The sequence below is a fragment of the Pagrus pagrus genome (genome assembly GCF_965226575.1).
Source record: "Pagrus pagrus genome assembly, chromosome: 19".
NCBI lineage: Eukaryota > Metazoa > Chordata > Actinopteri > Spariformes > Sparidae > Pagrus > Pagrus pagrus.
The window spans coordinates 11,933,936-11,959,191 of record NC_140203.1 but is presented as its reverse complement, the minus strand read 5'-3'; the positions used below and the strand labels follow the sequence as shown (position 1 = coordinate 11,959,191).

The 25,256-nt window shown below is 42.2% G+C and overlaps 3 protein-coding genes across 5 annotated transcripts; 1 reads left to right on the top strand and 2 right to left on the bottom strand.

Annotated features, from left to right (window-relative positions):
* Positions 1-2,193: 2,193 nt before the first annotated feature.
* LOC311275493 (uncharacterized protein) lies at positions 2,194-15,012 on the bottom strand. 3 transcript variants are annotated; one of them, XM_084384106.1, is made up of 18 exons: positions 14,777-15,012; positions 13,417-13,820; positions 12,495-12,636; positions 11,032-11,731; positions 10,635-10,716; positions 10,124-10,463; positions 8,975-9,982; positions 5,776-5,856; positions 5,571-5,683; positions 5,412-5,470; positions 5,234-5,323; positions 5,098-5,141; positions 4,840-5,012; positions 4,437-4,507; positions 4,173-4,318; positions 3,954-4,098; positions 3,153-3,299; positions 2,194-3,065 (listed from the first exon to the last, which is right to left on the bottom strand). In XM_084384106.1, the coding sequence occupies exons 4-18, from the start codon at positions 11,572-11,574 to the stop codon at positions 2,781-2,783; spliced, it is 3,327 nt and encodes a 1,108-aa protein (XP_084240232.1). In that variant the 5' UTR covers positions 11,575-11,731; positions 12,495-12,636; positions 13,417-13,820; positions 14,777-15,012; the 3' UTR covers positions 2,194-2,780. The 3 variants fall into 3 exon arrangements, with proteins under 3 accessions (XP_084240232.1, XP_084240231.1, XP_084240233.1); XM_084384105.1 differs by lacking the exon at positions 12,495-12,636; XM_084384107.1 differs by lacking the exon at positions 12,495-12,636 and having other exon boundaries at positions 13,639-13,820.
* Positions 13,869-18,666, top strand: LOC311275494 (uncharacterized protein). The gene is made up of 3 exons (XM_084384108.1): positions 13,869-14,008; positions 15,158-15,419; positions 16,478-18,666. The coding sequence occupies exons 1-3, from the start codon at positions 13,985-13,987 to the stop codon at positions 18,085-18,087; spliced, it is 1,896 nt and encodes a 631-aa protein (XP_084240234.1). The 5' UTR covers positions 13,869-13,984; the 3' UTR covers positions 18,088-18,666.
* A 2,236-nt stretch (positions 18,667-20,902) lies between these two features.
* hcar2 (hydroxycarboxylic acid receptor 2) lies at positions 20,903-23,917 on the bottom strand. Its single transcript, XM_084382683.1, has 2 exons — positions 23,828-23,917; positions 20,903-21,887 (listed from the first exon to the last, which is right to left on the bottom strand). Exon 2 carries the CDS (start codon positions 21,838-21,840, stop codon positions 20,950-20,952), a length of 891 nt encoding a protein of 296 aa, XP_084238809.1. The 5' UTR covers positions 21,841-21,887; positions 23,828-23,917; the 3' UTR covers positions 20,903-20,949.
* Positions 23,918-25,256: the final 1,339 nt, after the last annotated feature.

Here is a 25,256-nt window from a genome sequence, read left to right as displayed (position 1 = left end):
AACTCCTTGGGACGGATGCCCTCTGAACCCAGCAGCTAATGCAGCCCCTGCTGCTCCAGCCGGTCATTATTGTTGTTGGAGAGGAGGAGAAGGATGGCACTCCCAAAACAAGGCCACCACCGCCGCCGATGAAGTCATGCTCCACAGGCCATGTGAGGAGAGGAGCTCCTCTGTGACGCCAGCGCACAACCAGCACCTTTAGTACGGATTAAACATTTCAATTTGATCTGAAAAACAAGAGCCACTAATGGCCGCCCCCTCGCTGTCACAGGCCCGAGAGCATGTAGGTTAGCCGAGATGGCGCCGCCTTTCAGCGTTTCCCCTCCCGCCCCTCTCAAGGTGCTGCTGTGACGGCCCCGGGGCCCCCGTCACTCATGTGGCCCATCAGTCAGCCTCATCTGCAGAATCTGACTTTATCTTAATGAGCTGTTGTTATTCCTGTGAATGAATGGAGACTGCTTCCATTCACAAGACAAGAAGTTGAGCATTATCACGTTAATTAAGCAGCACAGATGATCAGTCAGAGGCTCCTGAGTTTCACCTGATGTGCGTCGAGGAGGGAAACGTCTGAAAGAAATCCGCAAAACATCCGTTCGTCCAGCGCCTTGATCCGATTCGGACACCCAAACATGTCTCTGTGACCCCGTCTGTATTGTCTGTGCTCTTCATTGCGTTTCCTATTGTCACATTAAATTCCTCTGTGTGTGTGTGTGTGTGTGTGTGTGTGTGTGTGTGTGTGTGTTAGGAGTTGGGAGGGGGGACTTGATTCCAGACATCCTGCTCTTATTGTTGACCGCCCCAGGTCGACCGCTGCTCAACATGTCAGGCTGAAAGAGAACAAAATGGGGCCCGTGCCACTGAGAGCGATCAAACACACGAACACATGAACACACACAGGTCTGCTTTAACTTCTGCAATTGTAGTTGAGAAAACACGTCAAACAATTATTCAAATTCAGACTAATTTACTATTTTTAAAAAAGGGGACTGTAAAGTATGGAAGCCCAGTTCTGCCAGCTAAAGAGAAAAAATGATTAAAACTTTGTTTTGATAAAACAAAAATTCTCATGGTAAGTCATGATTATGAAAAAAGTCATTATGAGATTAAAAGTCATAACTTAAAATACAAGGTTGCAGTTAAATCTCATAATTTCTACTTTTTACCTTATAATTATGGATTTTTATCACATAGTTGACATTTATCTCATAATTTCAACAATTTATCTTTTATAATCCACTATTTATCACATAGTTATGACTTTTTATCTCATATTTATGAACTTTTTCATTCATAATTTCAACTGTTTTGCTCATAATTATGTCTTTTAATTTCATATCAACTTGAGTTTTTATCTCTTTTGTTATCTATTAATATTTAAAAATGTAATTCACTAAATAATATATTTATATATTAATTATGACTTACCATAACAATATTTTTTTCATCAAGCTTCATTTTCATCTTTTTGCGTTAATGGGCCTCCGTAGTGGAGTCATCCCTTTATTTGAATGAACCTTCCCATGGGACCTTTGTTGGATGTGATACCTCTTTCTATTTACTGTCCGCTTATTCTGTCTAATATAACAAGGCTGACTAATAACAATATGCCAATAAGCCAAAGGAAAAATGTTAAACACTGTGATCAGTTATGTAGCCGTAACACGCACTCACCAGACGTTTCACTACGATGTTAATATTTAAGCAGTTTGTCATTACCAGTAAGTAAAAGTACATTTTTTTAAAAGTTAATCACCTGTAGTTTATTCACACCTGAGGGTGAAGACATGCTAAAATGTAGGGAGCAAAGATGAACTTTCCCCTCCTCTTTAAACTCTTGGAGAACATTTGTTGCAGTCAGTTGTCTTCCTCTGACACTGAAAAAAAAAAACATCCACAGCGCGTTGCTCTCCCCAGGTGAAGCAGGTCGGACGTCATGACGTGCTGCGCCTGTTCTTGTTCTTCTGTTTGTTGCCAAATCACAAACCAACTATATAGGTGCATACCACCACCTACTGTTTCAGCGTGGACATGATGCACTTGTTAAGTCACTGATACTGCCGTGTAGCTGATGATATAAATTTCCCAATATTTATCGTGCATCCCTTGTATTTGCTGTTTCTAAATTCGAAGACAACAATTGAGCTACAGGCTCTCAAACCTGAAGTGCCAACATCCATAAATAGTCTCCCCATGAATGATAAACAGAAGTATCATTTTATTTTTCCTCCAAAGAGAAAAAACAATACATAACATTTCAGAAATCAATCCTTCACTTGGAAAAAAGAAACATGTAATGGACACAAAAACTTCATGAACACATGAAAACAACATATTTTTTTTACACAATATTAAAAACAATAAAAGTGCAATTAGGACTCTTAAAAAAACATGTTTAAAACCACCTGACAGCACATCCTGTCCCCCTCCATTCACTCTGAGATGTGCTGTACCACAGCACCCTCTAGTGGTTTTCATTTTAAAGGCACATTTCGACCCAAAGTAAATTCACAAATGAAGGCCAGGTTCAGCTGACTTTGTACCACTTTGGGTGCCAACAACACAATATAAATTAGGGGACAGACATTTTGAGTCCAATGAATCAGAGAATGAGGATAAGGGATTCCCTGAGGTTTCTTTTTTTTTTAAAAGTGCACAAAATAAAAATGCAGAAAATTCTAAACCAAACTAAAAGACTGAAGTCTCGTCAGCTCCCAGCAGAACGGTATAAATCTGCATTTCCAAAAGGTCGTTAACTAGTCGTGTAATCTCCGAGTCACCTGTCAGACCTCTTTGTTCCATCGGGGAATGATGGTCCTGCGATAAGTCCGTCTTTCTGAGATGTTGCGTCTGACTTTGATCACCGTCGGAGTGGGCATCTCCAGCTCCAGAGAGGGGCTGGAGTGGGACTTCTTCAGCCCTTCTTCCTCTTCTTCGTCCCCTGCAGAGTCTGCACACATGGCTTTATCAAACAGGTTCAGGCTTTCGATGCTCATCAAATCATCGTCCGTCTTCTTTACGCTCTTCCAGGCCTCAAGTGTCTGTATGTAGAGCTCATAGCGACACATCTGTGGGGTTTGAACAAGAGACACAGGATCACTGATGGCTCTTATACACTTGTATTCACACACTTTCACTCAGAGCACTTTAATTACCTCGTAATGCAGGTAGTCCGCTCTGAGGCGATGATCCTCCAGCTCCTTGGCTTTGGCTTTTTTGCCCTCCGTTTGGTTTTGCTGCAGGTACGAGAGATCGGCCTTGAAGGACTCCATCATTCTTGTGTGAGACTGCAGCTGACGCTCCTGCACAGGGACAAAGGAGCAGATTTCATGCAAATCAATTTTATGCAAAATCCTGCTGAAGAACAAACAGAAAGAATGGACAGAAAGTACTAGCCCAGTGTTATTCCTCCAGCTGCAGACTTTTCTTCCTTAATTTCATAGATTATGCTGGAAGGGATCATCCCATTCAAATGGCAAACACTGCAATTTTATCTTTATCTTAAATTTCTGGATATGTTTATTATGGTAATGACTTGTGAAAACAACCTTTGTCACTGCATTGTGACTGTGGAGTTAAAGTTGGATCCAGTAACAGGCATTTTTGTGATTAAAGCCATATTTGCACCAAAGAAACTTTCTCCGTGGACTAGGAACCTTTGGAGAACCTCAGTGTGTCTTTGCTGACACATCAACATGGACCAATGAGGAGGTCGAAGTTTAGTTGGGTTAAATCAGCTGTCGTCTTTTTAGACGGACTAATTTTTCCCCGATCTTTTGGGGATTAAGACTTGTGGAAATACAGACAACAAATTGCTGAAGGAATATTTTAGTTCCTTAAAAAACAAATCCGCTAGATTCACAGATGACACTGACCCAAAACATTAAAAAATACCGAAAAACACATTCATACATAAAAAAACTCGTAATTATAAGGGAATTAGAAGGAGTGCGTACCAGAGTGTGAGCGGACTGTGAGGCGGGGAGGATCGGCCTGAAGAACCTCTTCTGAGAGCCGACGGCGGCGGGGAACGGAGGTGAGGAGTGAAGAGCCGAAACCAGGTTGATGCGGCTGATCCATGAATTCATCTCCACCCTGGATCTGAGGAGACAACTGTTACTGCTGGACTCTCTGACACACACACATAAACATACGCACACTGTGCTGTGACTTACGAGGCCTGAAAGAGGAAAACCCTCAAGTCAGCCGTCTGCAGGCGGAAGACATGTGGCCTCTTGGTGTAGTCGGCTGCCTGCTCCGCCAGAGAGTGATGTACGCTCACCACCTCCTCATTAGTCATCTGATCGCGCCTGTAATCATCCTGACACACACACACACAAAGAGGGGAAATTATTCTGTTACAATAATAAAATATATTCAATTTAATGTATACATGACGTAGGGAAACAAACTGTTAATAATAAAATTGAGTTACTGACCTTCTGTAAGTAAAGGACCATTCCCCTCAGCCCTCCGTAGAAAGTCTTCCAGCCTCTCTTCCCCCACGGAGCTGTCGCACACAAACATTCAGCAGGTTCAAGATTAGACAGGAGTGATATCAAAGCACTTCATGTTACAAACAATCAAGAAATGATCAAAATGCAGCGTTCATCCATTGTGATGAGAAGCTGAAGCTGCCAAACTGATTAACTCAAATACATTAATCACAATCTTTTTTTCTCTGTTATGTTCCTCTGCATAAAGTCTGACAGGATCTACTGTTGGTGCTGATATTTAAGGTCAATTTAACTAAACTACAGATTGCACCTTTAAATCCTGTCTATTCTCAAAAGGCAAAATAAATCAGATGTAGGTGATTATTTATGTTCGTGTGTCACTCACTGCGTTTGCCGTCTATGTCGGCGTGGAGTTTTCTCTGGAGGAATCCCTCTTTGACTACAGCAGCCGTTTTGTCATGAGGGACGTCCTGGAAGGGGTTGGCTTTTGAACGCATCGGTGCTTCATCTGCTGCATCTTCGTCCACCAACACGGAGTTCTTCAGTTCCTCCTCATCACTGTAACATGCAAATACAGATTCTTAAGTGTGAGATTATGTATATGAAGAATACGACGATGTGTTTTTTTCATCAGTGCACTTACACGGCCCACTCCAGTGGTTCACTCTTTATGGAATTGTAAAGACTCTGCAATGACGACGAAGAGGAAAAGGTTAAATCATTTTCACCAACAAAGATACGACTTTGCTTTCTGAAACAGAATTTAGCGACAGTTTTACTTTCAAGAGGTCTTTGCTGAAGTTTTCTTCCTCATTCATTCCGTCCAGGTTGGACACAAACTTGGAGGAGGACATGGATTTTCCCACATTCTGTTAACAAACACAACACATTGAAAACACCGCTCAGAGTTCATAATTTAAGCTTTCATTATATTTTACTCTTATAAATGTGTCTCACCTGTCCGTGCAAGTCGGTGTTAAGAAGCATCAAAGCACATGTAAGAGCCAGCACAGCCCCTGAGGATATGAGAAGGAAAATGACACATGCATCTGTCACAGTGCTAGCTGCTGAATCGTTTGATCAGGAAATATCAAGTAACCCATGACTGAGGCTCACCTGATGAGGAGAAGGAGTCGGGGTTGCACTGATGGAAGCGGCAGGCGAAATGCTGCAGTACGCGCTCTCTCTCCTGAGTCTCTCCTATCAGCACCACCACTTTCAGGAACGATCTGAGTGAAAATAAAATAAATATTGTTTATGAGATGTTATACGAGCGTGTTTAGTGAGTGATGTCAGTGCGTGCAATCAAGGTAATTCTCACCTCAGGGCATGATCGAGGGTTTGCCCGGTGAAGTCAAAGAATTTCAGGTACTCCTCCCCGACAGCATGACTGAAATTATTACTAATAAATAGAAACAAAATACAGTCTGTGTCAGTTTTATCAACACTTTATTTCTTAGAAACAGAAGCATCACATCTTTAAATCAGTATCTTTATATGAATCATGGGATAATATCTGGGGATGATTTCTAATGCTCTAGTCTTGCATAGGAAGAGAAAGGTCACTCATTATCAGACTGCTAGAGTTTGCGGGGGAGGTGTCTGGGAAAACTATTATGGGTGATACTTCCAGTGCTTGGCAGGACTAGCGCAAGTAATGAAGTATCATAATGCCTGACGCATTGGCACTTTCAAGGCTTTTAAAGCATAAGCCAAGCGGGCTAAGCAATAATAATATTGTTAGTAGTATTCACTCAAGTCACTACTAACTGCTCTAAGAAGAGCATGTTTGGCTCACATGTCATCTGTAATACTGGAAGACGAGTTGTGTACGACTCTGAACAATCAAATGTCAGTCAAAAGACCGACTTCCCAACTCAGGAAGTGGGACCAACCACGGAGCACATGAACAGCATGAGTGACAGGACGTGGTGGATGTCGTGCCCATAACTCATGATAATTCAGAAAAAACGCTCTGGCTTGTTCGTATTTCTTTAAACCAATCATAATCATCTGGAGCGGTGCAAATATCACTAATCAGCAACTGTGTACCTGCAAAAGTTTGTTGGGGGGAACTTGTTGTGGATGGTGAGCCCTGGCATTGAAACTGCTAGTTTGTTTACTTTCTGAATGTTAGCAACCAGTGAGTGACTACTGGTGCTCTCGTGCAGCATTTTATCTAAACTGGAGACAATTACCAAAAGAGGATAATGTGGTTTGAATGAAGAAAATAAATCATGTGACTTCTTGAATATGATGGCCGAGCATTTAGAGGAACTCAGTTACTCATACTCAAACTGTCAAAAAGTCCAGAAAACTAATTAACTGTAATATGACCACAAAAAGATTTTTATTCCACTAGATCTCAATATCATGATAACAATAACCACTTCATCCTACACTTCCCACAACACAACCATCTGAAGTTACACTCATTACCTCTACGCCCTCAGCTTGTAACACAGACTTTTTACTGGTTTCCAAAACACCCCTGATGACATCACTGGGGTTATTTTCTTGAAAACATCTCTAAATGGCACAAGACAGCTGAGCAGCCCTACCCACGACAAGAAAACTGATATTAATGTGTGGAATCTTTTTAGTCACCTTTAATGTTACATGTCAGAGGACAGAACAAATATGAAGGTGGCGCTGTGGAATAAATCACACAGATCTCTGTGGGCTTCACTCAGTCTTTGAGGAGGTGGATATGCTGTATATCTACAGCAATGGTTCATGTTGTGATGTAAGTCAATGTAAAATGTTTAGTCAAAGCCTTAACTAAAGTTCATCATCTGAGGTTTTGACCTGAGTCGTGTTGCAGCTTGTTGTTACAAAAGTCAAAAATCTCTAGTTGCACAGTTGAGAACTGGTTATTCTAGATCGTGTGAACGGTGACGTAGAGATTATCAAAAATTGGACAGGCTGTTTAATTTTGATGCGTTTAAGTTTGCTGATTTTGTTTCAAAAGCCGGGAGAAGAAGCAAGTCCGACTTTTTCGATAGCGTAAATGTTTTTGTCTGTCTGAAAAAGGTTAGGACGCTGTGTAAAACATAAATAAAACAGAATGTGACGTTTCGTCAATCCCTTTTTGACATGTACTCAGTGGAGTATATGTACACAGTACAGAGACATAACATTTAATGTTTTACCTGATCAGCTTCATTAATGTTTATAAAATATATGCCTTTTATTCTGAATTTGATGCCAGCAGCACATTTTAAACAAGTTGAAACAGGACCTACAAAAGACTGGGAAAGTTGTGGAATGCTCCAAAAAACACCTGTTTGGATCAGTCCACAGGTAAACAGGTTCACTGGTAACAGATGGTAGTATCATGACAGGGGCATCCTCGAAAGGCTCAGTCAAGTAGGGATGGGGCGAGGTTCAACACTTGGTCAACACATTTTGTTTGCAAATGACTGTATTCTTTTTCATTTACATTTTACACAGCTTCTCAAGTGTTTGGTATTTAGGGTTGTTGATAATCAGTGTTGTAAAAAGTACTCAAAAATCATACTCGAGTAAAAGTAAAGATATCATAGAACTGAAGTCACCCATAGAAATAGTTCTTGAGAAAAGGTCTTTAATTATCTGATATTAAATGTACTTAAGTATCGAACGTACGAGTAAAAGTAATTAATACATATATTTACATGTATAAAGATACTGTATATTGTGGGTCGACAGATTACCTGCCTAGACGATTATCGGATGCGATATTCAGTATTTTTCTGATTATCAAAATTAGTCTTTTTGGTTGTTTTTTTCTATGTTTGACTCTCAGTAAAATACACTAATTTAAATGCAGCATGTAATCTGAAAAGTAACTCGTATCTGAAGTTATCAAATTAATGCGGTGGGAGTAAAAAGTACAATGTTAGCCTCAAAATTTTTGTCGGGTAGCAGAAAATACTCAGGTAAAGTAAAAGTACCTCAAAATAATACTTCGGTACAGTATTACTTAGTTACATTCCATCACTGTAGATCAATGTTTATCAGTCCTGGTTCTGGAGATCCCCTGTCCAGCACCATGTAGATGTTTCCCTGCCCCCAACACACCTGATTCTAATAAATTGGTCGTTATCAGGCTTCAGCAGAGCTTCATGACAAGCAGATCATTTGAATCAGGTGTGTCGGAGCAGGGAAGCATCTAAAAACAATAACGTGCAGGGCAAGAGGCTCTCAGGAGCAGGACTGAAAAACACTGCTGTCCATAAAAAAGGTCCGAAGATTTAATTGGTATCTATTTCTGGACTTGTTTGATTGTTTGAAAACATATCTGCAGCACTTTTTGAATTTATGGCGTTTTGTAAGTTTGATTCATGACACACAAATACAAACATCATTCATTCATTAATGCTCTATCACTATCTAGTATCAATAAGCACCTTTATGACATGCCACGCTAAAAGCCTTCTGCAGCTTCACTGAACAGTGGTGGGTTTAGCTGCAGTGCTCATGACACCGTCGCTCTTCAGGTCTAATGACAGGAAAAATAAATATATGTTTATGCTTACTCTTTGTCCAAGTGCTTCACCACGTCCACACGTTGGATCCCGTCCAGCTTAAACAGCCGTTCAGCGAGGCAGCGGGCCTTCTCTCTGTCCACCTCCCCTCCGTTCATAAGAGACACCGCTGTCTCAGGGGGTTTGGGCTGCTCTCCGTTGGTTAAAACAGTTTGTACAGATCCATCCTCAGAGTGTCCGACTTCTTCAGCCTGATGTGACGTCTCAGCCTGTTTGTCCACCTGACTGAACTCTGCCTCGGCTGTCTGCTGTGTGACCTCAGTCTCAGCAGGCAGCTGCTCCGTTATTTCGGACTCATCTATCTCCTCAGGATGCTCGAGCTGCTCAGAGAGCGTTGGCTGTGACGAGTCGGTCGTTTGCTCGCTCTGCTCTGACGGCTCCATCTGTTCTTGCTGCTCTGCCACTACAGGGTCTTCAGCTTCGATACAATCTGTCTGCTCTGACGGAGTAGACTCCTCTGGCTGGTCGGCAATTTCAGGTTGAATTCCTTCAGCTTCTGTCAATTCCATCTGTGGTGTCTCTTCCAGATGTTGTCCGAACTGGTCTTCAGAGTGTTGCTCCTCTACTTGGATCTCCTCTGGCTCTGCGGTCATCTCCAGACGCTCGGACTCAGATTGTTCAGGCTGCGGCTCCTGTGAGGTTGTTTGGTCACAATCCTGATGCTGTAAACTCGTCTCCTCCAGTTTTTCAGTCAGCTCCAGTATCTCTTGTGAGCTTTCTATCCTCTCTGCATCATTTTCCGCCTGAAACTGTTCTTCATTATCGTGAGCGGCCTCTGACTGTTCAGGGTCCACGTTCTGATCTACATTTTTGCACATTTCTGGCTCCGCAGTCGGTCCTGTGGGATCTTCATGTAACCGTTCGAGTATCTCTACGTCCTCTTCACTCCCTGATTGTTGTCCTTCCTCTGAAAGCTCTGACTGTTGCAGATCAATTAGCTTATCTGGGTTTACTGTCGGTCCAGAATCGTCACTTTGTAGCAGCTCTGCAGAAACCTCCCTGAAAAGTGTGAATGAAAGAAGCAAAGTCGTCAGTGCCAAAACGTGACATTATACTGTGACATAATTCACATAATGAATGGATATGCCCTTAAAACACACTTCCTGTTCCCCTTTCTGAAGTTAAGTCTATGATACTCACACATCACTCAGAGAACTGACAGTTTTTTCCTCATCACTTTCTTCTGTACAGGAAACGTTTGAACCACTGTGCTCCTCTTCTACCTCGTCTCCTTCCTCGTTCTCCTCTTCAGTTTTAACGCTGTTCAGTGGAGTCCGCTCTTCCTCCGAGTCGTCCTGTCCAGTCAGCAGAACGCCGGGCTCCTCCTGTTCCTCTTCTGGTTTTAAGTCCACAAAGCTGTCCGCCTCTTCTTCTGAGCCATCAATCTCTTTTAGAATATCGATTAAGTCCACAGTTTCAGCAGGATCTGAAGCTGCTGAGTGTCCGTTCTCCTCCTCTGAGTCTGTCGGCAGTGGGGCTTCTGAAAGATTGTTAAGAAGACGGAGTATATTGCAGTTTTTCAGTTAAAGCAGGACTCATTTATTCTAATAAAAAGGGAAGAATCAGTCATTTGTATTCTCAAACTGAGAAACAAATACGAAAAAAATGACATTTAACGCTAAATTAAGATGTTGCTCCGAGTAACACGTACCGTTATTACTGTCTAACAGCTCGTGAGTTGAATCTTCCTGTTCCTGTGCCGTGGGCTCTTGCACATCTGCAGCATCACATGGCTGGAAATTGCAACACAGGCCATTGATCATGAACATGAGCTGTGCAAGAAAGCTTGTGATTGCCAGTGGGCTCATGCATAAGCAACCTGAGCCTCATCTGACCAGCATTATGTCCACTCTATTCCACCCACCTCTGCTCAACTGACTACAGCCACATGTAACCTAAACACGTGTCTCTAAAGAGATAAAGACTGGGGTGGCGAAGCAAGTCAACTCTCTGAGAAGGGAGGAATAATGCCACAGGAAATTGTGTCTTCACACAGAAAAAACAATAGCAGAGTGATAACCTCAAATCTCGCTCTCTACGGTACCTACCTCTGAGCAGTTTCCTGTCCTCTCTTGATCCGAGTTCAGAAACTGTGAATCAAACCCATCTTCCTCCTCTCTGACCTCCTGTGTGAAAAGGTCGACATCAACGCCTTGAGATTGGTGAAGTGAGGGGGAAGTGGTGTCTAGAGTCGTCACGCTGCAGGAGTCCAGCTCATTTGCCACGCTGCTGTCAGTCATGAGTGTAGACGCCTTTGCAGTGGGATCGGGCATGTCCCACTGCGCTGTGGGATCGGGCATGTCCCACTGCACTGTGGCGAAGGAGATCGGGGGACTGGTGCAGCTCATGGGGCGCACCGGCCATATGATTTGCTCCCACTGCTCTGCCTCCTCAGGAGCGTCTCGTCTGAGCTCGTCTGTCTCTCGTTCCTGGTTTATCTGCAGCTCTGTCTCGCCCCACACAATGGCCTCCTGTTCTCCATTGTGGAACTGGTGGTCTATAGAGGTCCATGACTCCTGTTGGGGCTGCTGAAGGACTAAATCTGTGATGTCTGGCAGAGAGGAGCACACGTTTTCCTCCGCCATTAGCATGTATCGCAGACAGTTCCGCTGTCGAGGTGTTTGTGGGTTTGGGTGAAAGGTGTTGTAGCTGCAAATGATGCCTTGCTACAAAACGTCCATCTTGTATGGTCTCATAAATGTGAAATCCTGAAGCGTCTTACAACCTCCATTGGAGCCATGGAAAGATCTGTGAGAAGAGAAAAGAGCGATTAATGTTAAATCGATTCTTCATGAACTTTCTGAATGCCACAGTTACAGACAAAAACATTTGGGGAGCCTCCAGGAAGAGGCATCTGATTAGCTGATAGACAAAAAAGCCTTTCATAAGACTCTACTATATTTGGTTGTAGCGTAACAGTGATGTCTTTAGAGCCGCTCTGTAGTTTCTTCTATTCATCTGTGAGAAAGAGTCCTTTCAAACGCATTAAAAACAACACTCCAAGCAAAAACAAGATCAAGTAACTGAATTAAATCATTTACAGCCCTGATAGTATGAAAATACACCACACTCACCACTTGTATGCAAACATAATCCACTTTTTTAGCCAGTGCTGCTCATTTGTCAATGTTTTTTAGCTTCTTGGTGTGGCATTGCAAATGTGCAGTGCAATAGACTTCCACTGAAATGTCACAAAGCCATGTCTCTACTTCCTGACCACAGACACAGAAAAATCCGCCGAGCAAGTGAGCAAGAGAGAAAGAGAGATACAGTAGAGGTATAAGGTGGGGATTAAGACGGAGGCAGAGGGTGGGGTTGTCTCTGGCGAGCCGTTAAACAGTCCTGTGTTGTTTATGATTTTATCACCACGCTGCACTACTGTAGGGGTGAAGGATAAACCGTGAAAGAATCAACATTTGAACTGTGTGCTGTCAACACAAACCAAGGGCATCTCTCAACAACAAAATATCACATCTCATATCCTCTTCTTTTCTGCCTTACTTATTCTCACCTCCATTTATTTCTTCCTCTATCTGTCACACTTTTTCGTCTATACTTCTGCGTCTATCGAAAATATTCTATCCACGTCATGCAACCAACATCCGGGAGAGACCTTGACCACATTTCCTGTGTGGGTGCTCACTTCTCAGTTCCTGTCAGGGTGCAACAAGTGCCACAGTACAACATCAGCGAGGACTGACTGTAAATGAATTGTAATGTGATTGAAACAAAAGATTTATAGATACTAAAGCTTATATTCAAGATTTGAAAAGCAGCATTGTCTCTCCTGAGTGAGAATCTTAATAAGCTGAATTTTAAAATGAGTTAGAGCATTCTGATACTCTACAGCACAGAGATTTCAATCTCTGGCTCCTCTGATGAAATACTGAGTGTTCAGCATGATAACACGGCTAATCTTCTGCATGTGTTGTTATCTTTGGCAGCATTGTTGATGTTATAAACTGTAGAAGAAATGCTCAGATGACAGAAAGAAACGCTTAACCCCGCCATCATCAAAGAAAAAAACAAGAACAAATCATAATCAGAAACTGCAGTTCACCCTTTGTGAAGCACACAAGGAGAACTTGCTCACAATGCATGGAAAGTTCAGACAGCACAGGCGTGAGAGAATAGCTAATACAATACTAAAGGAGAAGTAGACATAGTAGGGAAAAAAATGTACCAGAGGATAAAATCAAAAGAGGAAGAACGCCACATGGGTGAAATGAAAGTTGTGAAATGACTTATAAATATGTGCATGTGTAATAATAGAATTTATATAAAGAGGATGAACACTACCTTCTAGTCAGTCATTACCACCAGCTAACATGACACAGAGACAAATTTAAACATTTTCAAACCACAAAGAACTAAAAAAACAAAAAAAAAGATCTCATTAGCAGGAATATTTTCAGCTATGAAGCATGACTTACCCCCTCCAGGCACTTTAAAGCAGCATCATATGATCAGCCTGCTTGTGAGGTTTTAAGTCTTGGAAGGGAGAGACACACCACTGTGTTGTACTGGGTTTATACCGCTGTCAAAGCGCTGCGCCTTCGCCCTTCGCAGACATATTCACACACATGCACACAAGCATACAAATAACCCTCAGTTGATTAGGTCTAAACCTGCAGCGCACAACAAACAAGCCTCACATCCGCTCTCTTTCAGCCGAGCAGAGTTTTAGGCTGTGGTGTCGCATTGAGATGCACGCACGTCACAAGTCCTAGTCTGCACCAGGTCCTACTCCTTTTTCTTCGCGCCTCCTGTCCATTTTGGAAAGATCAGAATCGGATTTCCATTTCCCTCTTTCCTGTTCGTCTAACAGCAGATATGGCTGAGGGGAAAGAAAAAGGAGAAAAGAGAATTTAGAGGACGGACAGAAGGAGAAAGCTGCCGAGTGGCGACGGAGAGGAAGAAAAGGCACATTGTGATTGGCAGATGACTCAAGAGCTCAGAGACACCTGAGAGGCCTCAACATACGCCCACTGGCCTGAAGGCATGCAAGCAAACATACTAGTTCAGGTGAGGGGAGTGGCTCAGCACAGCAGGAATTATGTGGTTGAACCAGAAGGTATTCAGATTCAATATGCACCAGTCAGTAGCTGCACTGGAATTAGCTGCCCCTCTTTCTATTGGTTAACTAGCAGATGTCTGGCTGTGGGCAGAAAAGCCTGTTTAACAGACATGAGAGGCTTTTATAAAGGCTTACCTGTAATAACAATGCTATATAGACTACACACATCTTATAATTGACTTTTTAATGTCTGAGCTACGCATTTGCATTTATTTAATTGATGAAAAAAAATGTAAATAAAAATGTTTAAGCATTTATGTTTGTATCACTCTTCGCATAAATAACTATCATTATTCAAATGATTAGCATCCCTTGAAAATCATTATTTGGCGCACTAGTATTAAACAAGTATTTAGTATGAGTATCATCTGTTGTTAGCTATAATTTAAATAAATTATTAGCACTAACTACTTTTTCAACTGAGTGCTCCAGTTAACAAGAGTGCTCCAGCTAATGCTAAGCACATTAGCTAGCAGAGGACATCTAACTAGTTTCACCTACTTCCTGTTAGCTAGTTAACGTAGTTAAATTAGTAGCTAATATTATATGATAACGTTGTTATTCGTTATTATCAACGTTTTAAAACGATTAACTTATATCATTAGCATGAGCGTAATTAGCTTTAGTCTTGACATATAACCAAAGTTACATCGTGAGCAGCGTAATTAGCACGATTAGCATTCAGATAACCGGTAGTATTAAAATATTAGCATTACCTAGCATTTATTTGAGCATCCTTGCAGTTAGTTAAATTTAGTTGTTGGTTAGTGGTTGTAGAAGCTGATTTGGCAGTTGTAGTACTACTAGTAGTAGTAGTGACCTAATCTAGCAGTGTTGCTGTAGTTTTGCAGCTCTTTTCGTCGATATTTAAACTAAATTTATCACCGTGTATTTCTATAAACTGTCAGAGTAACGGCAGAGGATCCAACGGTTCCACTCCGCGCCAGCAGGGGCGCCACAGACCCGTGAGCGGCCGTTAGCAAAACACAACCAGCGCCACCGTGTCGTCACTTTCATGCGACCGTGTCTGCTTTGTTTGTTCCGCACACGGCAGCAGAGCCGCACACACCCACTTCTTTTTTTTTTTCTTCTTCCAGATACTTTTAACCGAGTACAAACCGACGGGTGAGTTGTCTACACCCGCAGCCGCTCGGTCCAACATGGCCAAGTCAAATGACCTGAAAATCTTCCTGGAGTCTTCTCTGAATGAGATCTTCAAAGCGACAGTCAGCGACATCCTGGACTCAGTGGACCGGACCCTGTCCGAGTACCAGGGCACAATACAGAGGATCGAGTCGGAGAACGAGGGCCTGAAGCGGCTGCTGCTTGCACAGAAAAGCTCGGAGTCTGCTGCCAGAGGTACGGTTGTCTACACTCGGTCTATAATGGAGGGTGTCGGTGTGTTTGTCGCGACGGTGGGCAGTGTAGCTTCATGCAGACACTGACCTTTTGTTCAAGCTCTACCTGCAGTGTCAGCAAATGTGCCTGTGCAGTGTGATGTGTGATGTGTGTGCTCACCTACACATGAATGAAGAGCAGCAGCAGAAGCAAAAGACTGCAAGCACTACATTCAACACAGGGCTGTGAACGTGTAGGGGGGCCACTGTGTAAACAGTACTGTTTACATTGTTCAATATGCTGCCCATACTAACAACATAAGATAAGATAAGATAAGATAAGAAAGTCCTTTATTTATCAATTCTACAATATAAAGTAAACTCCATGTTTCAGAATGTGGAAATAAATCACCCTTTTTTTATTTGCTGCAGACAAGTTTTATTATACACATATTGAACACATATATCATATTTAAAGCTGCACTAACTGATGTCTTAATCAATAATAATAATAATGATAATAATAAATAGATAAAGGACTTACATTTATCAGCTATTAAGAAACATGACTGCAAATGAAAGCATGTGTTATGTTTACAGCTTCTTCTGCAGCTTTAAATTATAATGTGCCAGCACTCAAGTCAGTTGAGTTTAAGGCTGCAACTTTGTCACTTAATCAGTTGTTTAATTATGATAATAATTAATTAATCAGTAAGTTGTTCGGTCACTAAAATGTCAGGAAATTGTGCAAAATGTCATTAAGCTTTTCTATAAGCCCAAGACGGCATCCTTGTTTTGTTTTGTTCACAACCCAATGATATTCAGTTAACTGTCATGGAGGAGTAAAGAAACAAGAAAATATTCGTATTTAAGCAGACAGAATCATAACATTTTTGACATTTTATTTCCTCAAAAAATTGCTGAAATAGATTATCAAAATTGTCAGTGATTAATTTAAAAGTCCAGGCTGTTTTTCCCTAATCAAACATTATAGCTGTAATATGTATATATGACCCACAGTTTGTACTATTTTACTCTATTTACTCTATTTTACTATTTATTTATGTGTACTTCTGACAGATATTCATGAACAAGATGCTCCTGAAAAGTTTTCAACATCCGAATGGAACGATCGTCCCATCACCTCCACCCAGGGCTTGTTCAAGATGTCCATATGCAGCAGTGACAAGAAGAGCTGCAGGAGGAAGCATAAAGACAAGATGAGGGAGCGCGTATCCCCTGCCTCCTTTTTACTGCAGACTGATCTAGAAGGACCATGTGTGGACACACCAGGGGCAAGTGTGTCCACCCAAACCTTAATATCTGTAAAAACAGAGCCTGGCCTGGAGGAGAGCGGCGCTATTGACCTCTCGCAGCCTTCATCCCTCCTCAATCTGACAATGAGGCCGATAAAAAACGAGAGCACAGAGGTGAGTTTTGACAATCATGATGTGTATGAACCTTTGCCGCCATCTCCAGGCCTGGAGCAAGACTCCAGAGGCAGTGACAGTGAGGTTAAAGTCACCATCGTTTCTGACACTTACATGCAGGATGGACAGTTCATTAAGACGGAGGAGGAGGAGCAGATTGGGGTGTTGTCCATTGATGCGTTGAGATTTTACCCTGAATCAGAAATAGATCCTGATGGAGTGAGCAGACAGGATGAAGTAGTGACTCATGAGGAAAACGATTCACCCGCCGTTCCTGCAGATGAGTTTTTGGAGGTTCGTGACAACTTTTTGCGTTGTCCCACCTGTCCCAAAACATTCAGTCGAGCCGCCTCGCTCAACGCTCACATGAAGACTCACAGCGGCGAGAAGGCGCACAGCTGCAGCTACTGCGGCAAACGCTTCGGCCGGGCTGATCTCCTCAAATCCCACAAGCGCACACACACAGGAGAAAGACCCTACAGCTGTAACATCTGCAGTAAAACATACGCCCACCCCAGTCAGCTTAGGATACACAAACGAGTCCACACTGGAGAGAAGCCGTATTCCTGCTCGCACTGCGGGAAGCGCTTCAACGAGCACAACCAGCTCAAAGTCCACCTGCGGACTCACACCGGGGAGAGGCCTTACAGCTGCCAGGAGTGCGGCAAAACATTCAGCAACGCAGGAAACCTGCGTATACACGAGAGGATCCACACCGGCGAGAAGCCGTACTGTTGCGCTCAGTGCGGCAAAAGGTTCAACGGCTTGGGCGACCTCAAGACGCATTACAGGATTCACACTGGAGAGAGGCCCTACAGCTGCGAGCTGTGCAAGAAGACCTTCAGCCAGGCGGGCCACCTCACCATCCACATGAGGATGCACACAGGCGAGAGGCCGTACAGCTGCAACGAGTGCGGCAAGAAGTTCACGGTGGCCAGCAGCCTCAAACTGCACCAGAGGACTCACACGGGGGAGAAGGAGTACAGCTGCTCGTACTGCAGCAAGAGCTTCAGCAGGTCGGGTCACCTGAAGAGACACGAGCTGGTCCACACCAAAGAGAAGGTCTACCTCTGCAGCCAGTGTGGAAAGACCTACACAGATCATTCCTCCCTTAAGAAGCACCTGAAGATGCACGCAGCCAAGGAGCAGAAGGCTCAGAGCGAGGGAAGCACCAGCGAGGCTGAAACTGCCCGAGCTTCAGCTCCGGAGACACTGTCAGACACTGAGAGAAATCAGAACCAAACTCTTGGAGATGAGTAATGTAAATGCTGAGAATGAGTGCTGTGTGTGATGTTAAATCAAGGTCCCCCTTACGAGCTTTTATCAGAGCTTTCAGGCACATCTGGTGGTCGACATTAGCAGAGTATAACAAAGTGTTGTGCAGAGTTTTAAGCTTCTGATAAGCCTTTAAACATTCAATCAAAACAAAAAATGTAGTTTGGTGACATTGTAACTAGTAGCATGGGATCATGTTAAACCACCACCAAGATGATTTCTTAAAATCTTATTCACGTTACATTTAATCAAATTTGCTGAGTTACTGACCTACATGTCATCTGATGTTTTCCCCAGAAGCTGTACAGCAAAGGACCAAATCAAACGCACCGTTACCGTGAATAAAATAACAGATTTTTCTGGGTTTGAACATTGTTGGAAACATTTGGGTAAATATATACTGAATTTTTTGTCATTTTTCGATGTTCAAATGCGGGAATGTTACATACATCTCTACTCTGCAACTCGAACTGGACTTCCTGTTTTAGCACAGGCCTGTTTTTGACCACTACGGTTGTGTGCTGTTGCTGAAAGCTCCAGTAAAGGCTGGTAAGCGGACCTTGAGTTATGATCACTTGTCAAACTGCTGTTCCACGTTTCACGCTCACAACTGTATGTGATGTTTGTGTTACAGTGCAATACACTGTCGTCTAATCTTTGCTGTGATTTTTAGTAGGTCCAAATATTTAGCAATACCGTACGATTGATTATTTTATCTTGATTGATAAACTCTAATATTCCTCTTGTAGTCGTCTCTCTCACAACGGTGTAAAGAGTTACGGACTGAAAATGGGACCTTTTTAAAAGAACAACTGTTCTTTTAAACTTGCCGTATGTTACCACTGTGTCTGTGGTATGTTTAAGAAACGCTTTAAAGGAAGAGAATAAGTAATGTTTCCAGATTCTGACCTTTGACCTCCTGAAGAAAATACCCCGCAGGAGTCAGTAGAAAATAATATAATTGTTTTTAGATTTAAGATGCTTCTACACACATTTATACACTTTGTAGTAGCCGGAGGTTTAGGAATGTGTGCTGCATCAGTGAAGATCATTAATATATTGCTGTATATAGCTTTAACTACACAGTCAGCAGTCTGATTCTGACAAGAATGTATTTATAGGCTGTAATAATGTTACTGCAAATATTCAGTATCGATTGGTCGGCTCTCAGTCGTAAATTAATAATCGTTTTGTAAGCCATGCTGATCTCAACGAAGCTTAACATCTCTTATCATGAATTATGTAAACTGACACACACCGAAGTAAAATGTCATGTTAATGAGGATAGGGCTGCTGTTTGTTGTGGCAACTGGTCGATATACCTGCACAGGAGTGTTTGCTACTAGGAACTTATCGTTTCAACTTGTGTGATCTGTGTCTTAAATTAAAGAAAAACGTAACCAAAAGATGTTGCGTGTCTTATTTAAACTTTATAGTCATGTTTTATTTGAAATAAAAGACAGTGTGCAAATAAGGGTATTTAAAATGTAGGTTCGCTTAAATACAAAGTACAAATACATTCTGTGCTGTCATTTTTTTAGAAGAAGAAGATGACATACTAAATTGATCACCTTCAAAATAAAATTCTGGCTCTGTTATTTTACAAATAAACAGGCCCAAAACACACACATACGCACAAACAACACCTATAAACGTACATGAATGTATGAAGAGATTGTCCTGCAGTCAGATGCCAGAAGGTGTGCTGGCACCTCTCCAGCTCCCAGTCCACACTGCCTACTCACTGGTCCATGCAGGTTTTGAGCTTGCCACTCCTGCCCAATACATATTCAGTGCAAGCAGAAAAGCAAATACGACACATTTTTTAAAAGTGCCTGTTTATAATGCAGTGGTTCCCAACATTTAATCTCCATTTAATCTGTTCACAGGACATTCATAGAAACTTTTGATTATCAGATAAGTAAAACCGAAACTAAACAACGATATCAATAGTGATAAGTAGAATAATACAATGATAATGGCTGAGATGTGTGCTGTCTGTCTATGAAGCCAAACTTAAGGTATAACTCTTACTTTATTTTAATGCTTTAAATGCAAGATAGTGTTTTACACCATGTTATGAAGCACATATTTGACCTCACTGAGTGTGGAGGAGCTGCTTAAGAAGGGAAGTTAAAGGACCAGTGCATCCAAAATTTAAAGATTAAAAACCTTCTCATATTCCCTCTGGTGGTCTCTAACAGGCCATGCAGACAGATTTGGTTTTACATGCCAAATGAGATTTCCCCAAAACGAAAGAGGTGAATAGGATATTCTACATGGTGCTCAGAAAATTGGAAACTTAGAACAAAGAGATTTAATTAATAATAAATATAATAATAAAGAATCTAATAAAGAACGTTTCCTGCAGCTCTGAATTATCCACAGAAGACACTGTCAGCTGTTTTCATGAGGACAGTTACTTAATTTGAAAGAGGTTCGTGGGGGTCTGTGGATTATCCATGACAATATTTGTGTTCAGACTGTAAATTTTAATTAATCTGCACAAACAAAATTCCTGTCTGTCCTTTGTATTCGGGTGTTTTTTGTGCTAAGCTAAGCTAACTGAATGCTAGCAGTACACATTCAGGGGACAGAGTGGTATCAAACTTATAATCTAACTGGAGAGAAAGTATATTTCCCAAACTTTTGCCTTAAAATACACCACATTTCTGCACAGAATTTGTGACAAATCTAAAAATCTAAACAACAGGGAACCACTACACAATACAAATCTTTAAAAATCAGCATTTTTTTCAACATCGGATCAAGCAAGAACACAAATTTTTATCCTATGTTTCACAACAACGTCACACTCATATGAAAATTTTTGCCAAACGTGTATCTCTATGGGATTTGGGTGGTGGTGCTGCTCTGGCAGCAGTTGAGGCTGCACTGCTTCTCCTTGGACAGGTAGAGCATCGGCTGAATGCTGCTGCTGAAGTCCATCAGTCCGAAGGCGACGTAATGAATGTAGCACTGAAACACGTCAGGGGAGAAGTAGTGCTGGAACGGGAAGAGTGCGACTGGCGGGAAGTAGTTGAACACTATGATGGCGAGGATGATGAGGACCATCTTGAAGGCTCTCTTCTTCACAGGATGCATCTCGTCTCTGCCGGGCCCAGACTGCCTCAGCACCCAGAGGATTGCGATGTTGCAGTACACCATGAAGACAAATGTGGCGAGGATCATCGCCGTGAAGACCTTCTCGAAGTTGACGATGTTGCCTACACATTTAGCAGCAGCGTAGGCCAGAGTGATCAGCCAGACGATGAAGGCCAGGACCGCTCGGTGCTGTCTGTCCTTGAGCTCGGTGAAGGTGATGGGGTGGACCACGGCCATGTAGCGGTCCAGGCAGATGCAGGAGAGGAAGAGAGGCGAGGTGTCTTTTATGCCGTAGAAGAACCGCAGGACGTACCAGGTGCTACTGGTGGTTAGGAAGACTATGTTGGCCAGCTCGAGTGGAGGGATGAGACAGAAGAGAATGTCCAGAACGGCCAGGTGAAGGATGAAGATATCTGAGGTGGAGGAGTCCCCCTTGTTCTTATGGATGAGCCACAGCACCATGAGGTTGGCCGGGATGCCCAGGAACATGTTAATGAACTGCAGGCCCAAGTACCAAATGAGAACAGTGGGCATGTCTTTGCAACTCTCATACACCGTCCTCTCAGTGGCGGTGTAGTTGAGGGGTCTCTTGGAGACGAAGAGCACCGAGGAGTTGATGTATAAAACCTCCATGATGATCAGAGAGACAGGCCGTCGGAGGACATCAGAGGAACAAAGATCTGTCAGATAAACAGAAGAGATCAGGTTCAGGTGTTAGAAGCGGAAGAGACAGTGAAGAAGAACAAAAGAACAAAACATTTCAGCTTCACAGCAAAACAGTGTTGCTCCTAAACAACCGAAGTAGATGGGGTCTTGTTTTAGCTGGTAAAATGTAACTTACAATCTTGACGCGTGGTTGAGGTCATGCACCCACTTCACCCACTGGGCGAGTAGATAATGACTGAATTTTCATTTTTGGGTGAACTTTTCCTTTAATACCCAAACCATGATGGAGAATTTGTTGACTTTGTGTAAAACTGGAGACTACACGTCAAAACTTCATACATTAAACCACCTTCAAGATAAAGACATTTAAGACACTGATGACATTTTTTACGTTTAATGTGATCCGTTTGTTGCCTTTATTAGAAAGTTATCAGCAGCCAGGAAATGAGGACAGCGAGAAACTGGTAATGACGTGCACAAAGTTCCAGTGAAAGTTCAAACTGGGGACTTCCAGATTACAAGCTCAGAGCCTTAAACCTTAAAGCCACCAGGGCATCTCATCATTTGCTTTTTAAGTATCTGTGTTTGCATTTTAATTTGATTAATTTAAATTCTTTCAGACTTTCAGCCCAAACACGTGTGCGACAGCGATGCAAAATTAAAGGCTTTTCAGACTGAATTTGTATTTCTTGTTTGCATTTGTTGGAGCCATTCACTCCAAAGTGATTGACAAAGAAAAGATACACTACAGTTTTCTTTTTTTCCATTTTCTCAACTGTATTGATGCCCTGTTAGTCATGCAGGTAACATTAACAGACTGAAAACAGCATTAGTCAAACTCTTTCAATATAAAAATACTTTTTGGGACTTTTCCCTCGAAAGCTGCCTTCAATCCTCCAAGACTGTAATTACAAATGTAATGGGGTGAGGGACTTCTTAATGTGCTGCTTAGAAAACATCTGTCTATCCAGTGGCTTCTAATCAGGGGGCCTGACCCCCCACAAGGGGTCACAAGATGATTAAAGTGATAAGCAGATCCTCACAGGTCTGTGAAGTTCTGCATCAGAGCAGAAACACCCACAGCAGCACACAGCTGCTACATCGCAGAGATCATTGTAGCTGTGTGAAGTGAAGTTGTAGTTTCTAATCAATAAATGGATTCAATAAACATGATATTTGTCGATTAGTTTCATGCATTTATTTATCAATCACCAACAGCAGGAGCACAAAGATTCAAACAAGTTATCCTGTTCATTAAGTGAGAACCTTAGTTCACACTCATGCATGAAGCACCAACCACTCTGCTTAACATAGATCCAACTGAGACGTGCAAATATTGTGTCTTAGAAATTGTATTGTATCATTGTATCATAGGGCTATTTCAATAAAACCTCTGGCTGGGCGAGAGACGGGGATAAGGGGTAAGGTTAACGAACACACGACAAATTCATAAAGCAATGACTTTAGAGCACATGAGCTTAAACATTTGAATACAACATAAGTTGTTCTGTTGATAACAGGAAATACAAACGTACCAGTCGCATTTCTCATAAATTACTGGAAACTTTCACCACTCATGGCTTCTAAAAATCCTCCAAATGAAAACAGCCTAAGAAGGAAAAACCTTGAGGAAGATTCACAGCAAGACATTGCTTCATTTTTATGCTGCATATGTGAAGTTGATAAGATTTTTGTTGGTCTAAATGTTAAAATTCATTGTCACCTACCTCAACTTCAGATGAAATCCTGAATTAAAGTAGATAAGGAAGTACTGCATCACACATATGCACTCAATTTGTCAATGACTCACTGCAGTTACAGTGGAAATTTGAGTAACAGCACTTAACTTGAAATGAACTGTGACTTGCTAAACTCTTATCGGACGTGCACCGCACACCATATATGACAGTATAATTTGTCTCTATGCGGTTTTGAATGGTAAATGAAGGCCTACCTTAAACTTGTATCTAGTCGTCCGGTGAACTGATAACTTCTGCACACAACTACCTCTGTATCTACTGTAACACTGACTCCGCCAGCCTTTCCTGTTTCACACACTAATGTCACAGGCCACACAGTGATGGTGGTAGTACTCTGAAAGTGTCTTTATGGGAGGGCAGAATTGTTTGCGAGCGTTCTTACATGTTCCCTCCATGTCAACAAGCGGCTCACTCCACTATCTCTGTATCTAAGGGAGACATGTAAATGTGCAACTGTAAAGAGACTCCTGCCTTCTGCAGAGCACTAATAAAGTGCAGTGACAGAACAAAAGACACAGCTACAAGACAGAAGAGCTGAAACTAAACCAAACTAAAATTACAGTTGATGTAAGAGGTCAGGAGTTATGATTATATCCCAAAAATGTCACTCACCTGCTCAACAGGATCCCGCAGCACCTTCTTTAAAGTGACTGGTGTCCTTGTGACTCCTGTGTGCATCTGTCCGAGGGTGAGCAAACACTGAGCCCTCACCTCAAAATGAATGGAAAAACTCTTGAAGATGACACTAACGCTTCAGGGATCCTGCTCCAGTCTGATCATCCAATCACGGCATCGAGAAGAGGGTGTGGAGGCTGAGGATCTCCCACTGGGTGCCACAATGTCTCGCTTGGCCCCCTGTACATCCATCAAACTTTTAAAATAAAGAAATTAAAATAGTCATAAAACAAAGATGAGGATGAAAGATGTGGAAAAAGTGTGAAAGTGAGGTCACTGAAATGTAATACAGGTTTATTGTGGAAAGCCATCATCCGTTCACAACGATTGGCAATGATGCAACGAACCGATGGAGCCTGACGGAAAAAAAATCGGCAGTAAACAACTGATGCAACAGTCCAGAAAATCACTTCTGATTCAATTTGATGTAACCGTGTGTAATGTGTTACGTGAGGCTGACGCGGGTCGAGGTGTGATGTCCGTCTGTGGGGTTTGTGCCGCACCCAACACGCAGAACAGCGACCTGAATCCCTGCAAATCACTTCACGATTCACATGTAACAGCACGTTTTAAATGGTGTTTTTATTGTGTGTGTTCGGTTGTTCGTGGCATCAACTGAGAGTGTCGTTTTTGAGCGTTTCTGGATGACTTCCCAGGTGACCTTTGACCTTTTACTACTGTTTTATTAGATGCTATTTGCAATGCTACTACAGTCAATATATCATACTCTTTGTCGACCGTTTAACCATCCTTCACTTCTTGATTAACGTACTGCAGCTGATGTAGTATAACAGTGTGTTATTCTGTGTGTTTGAACAGCCTGACAAAGAGCCGCCTAATTGAAACTCGACCCAGGTTTGTTTTCCTCCGTGTGTCAGTCTCTGAACTTGTTTTTACTGGTGTCGGGTTCACAGGAGATGTGTCTTCCTCCTGTAAGGCAGAAGATTC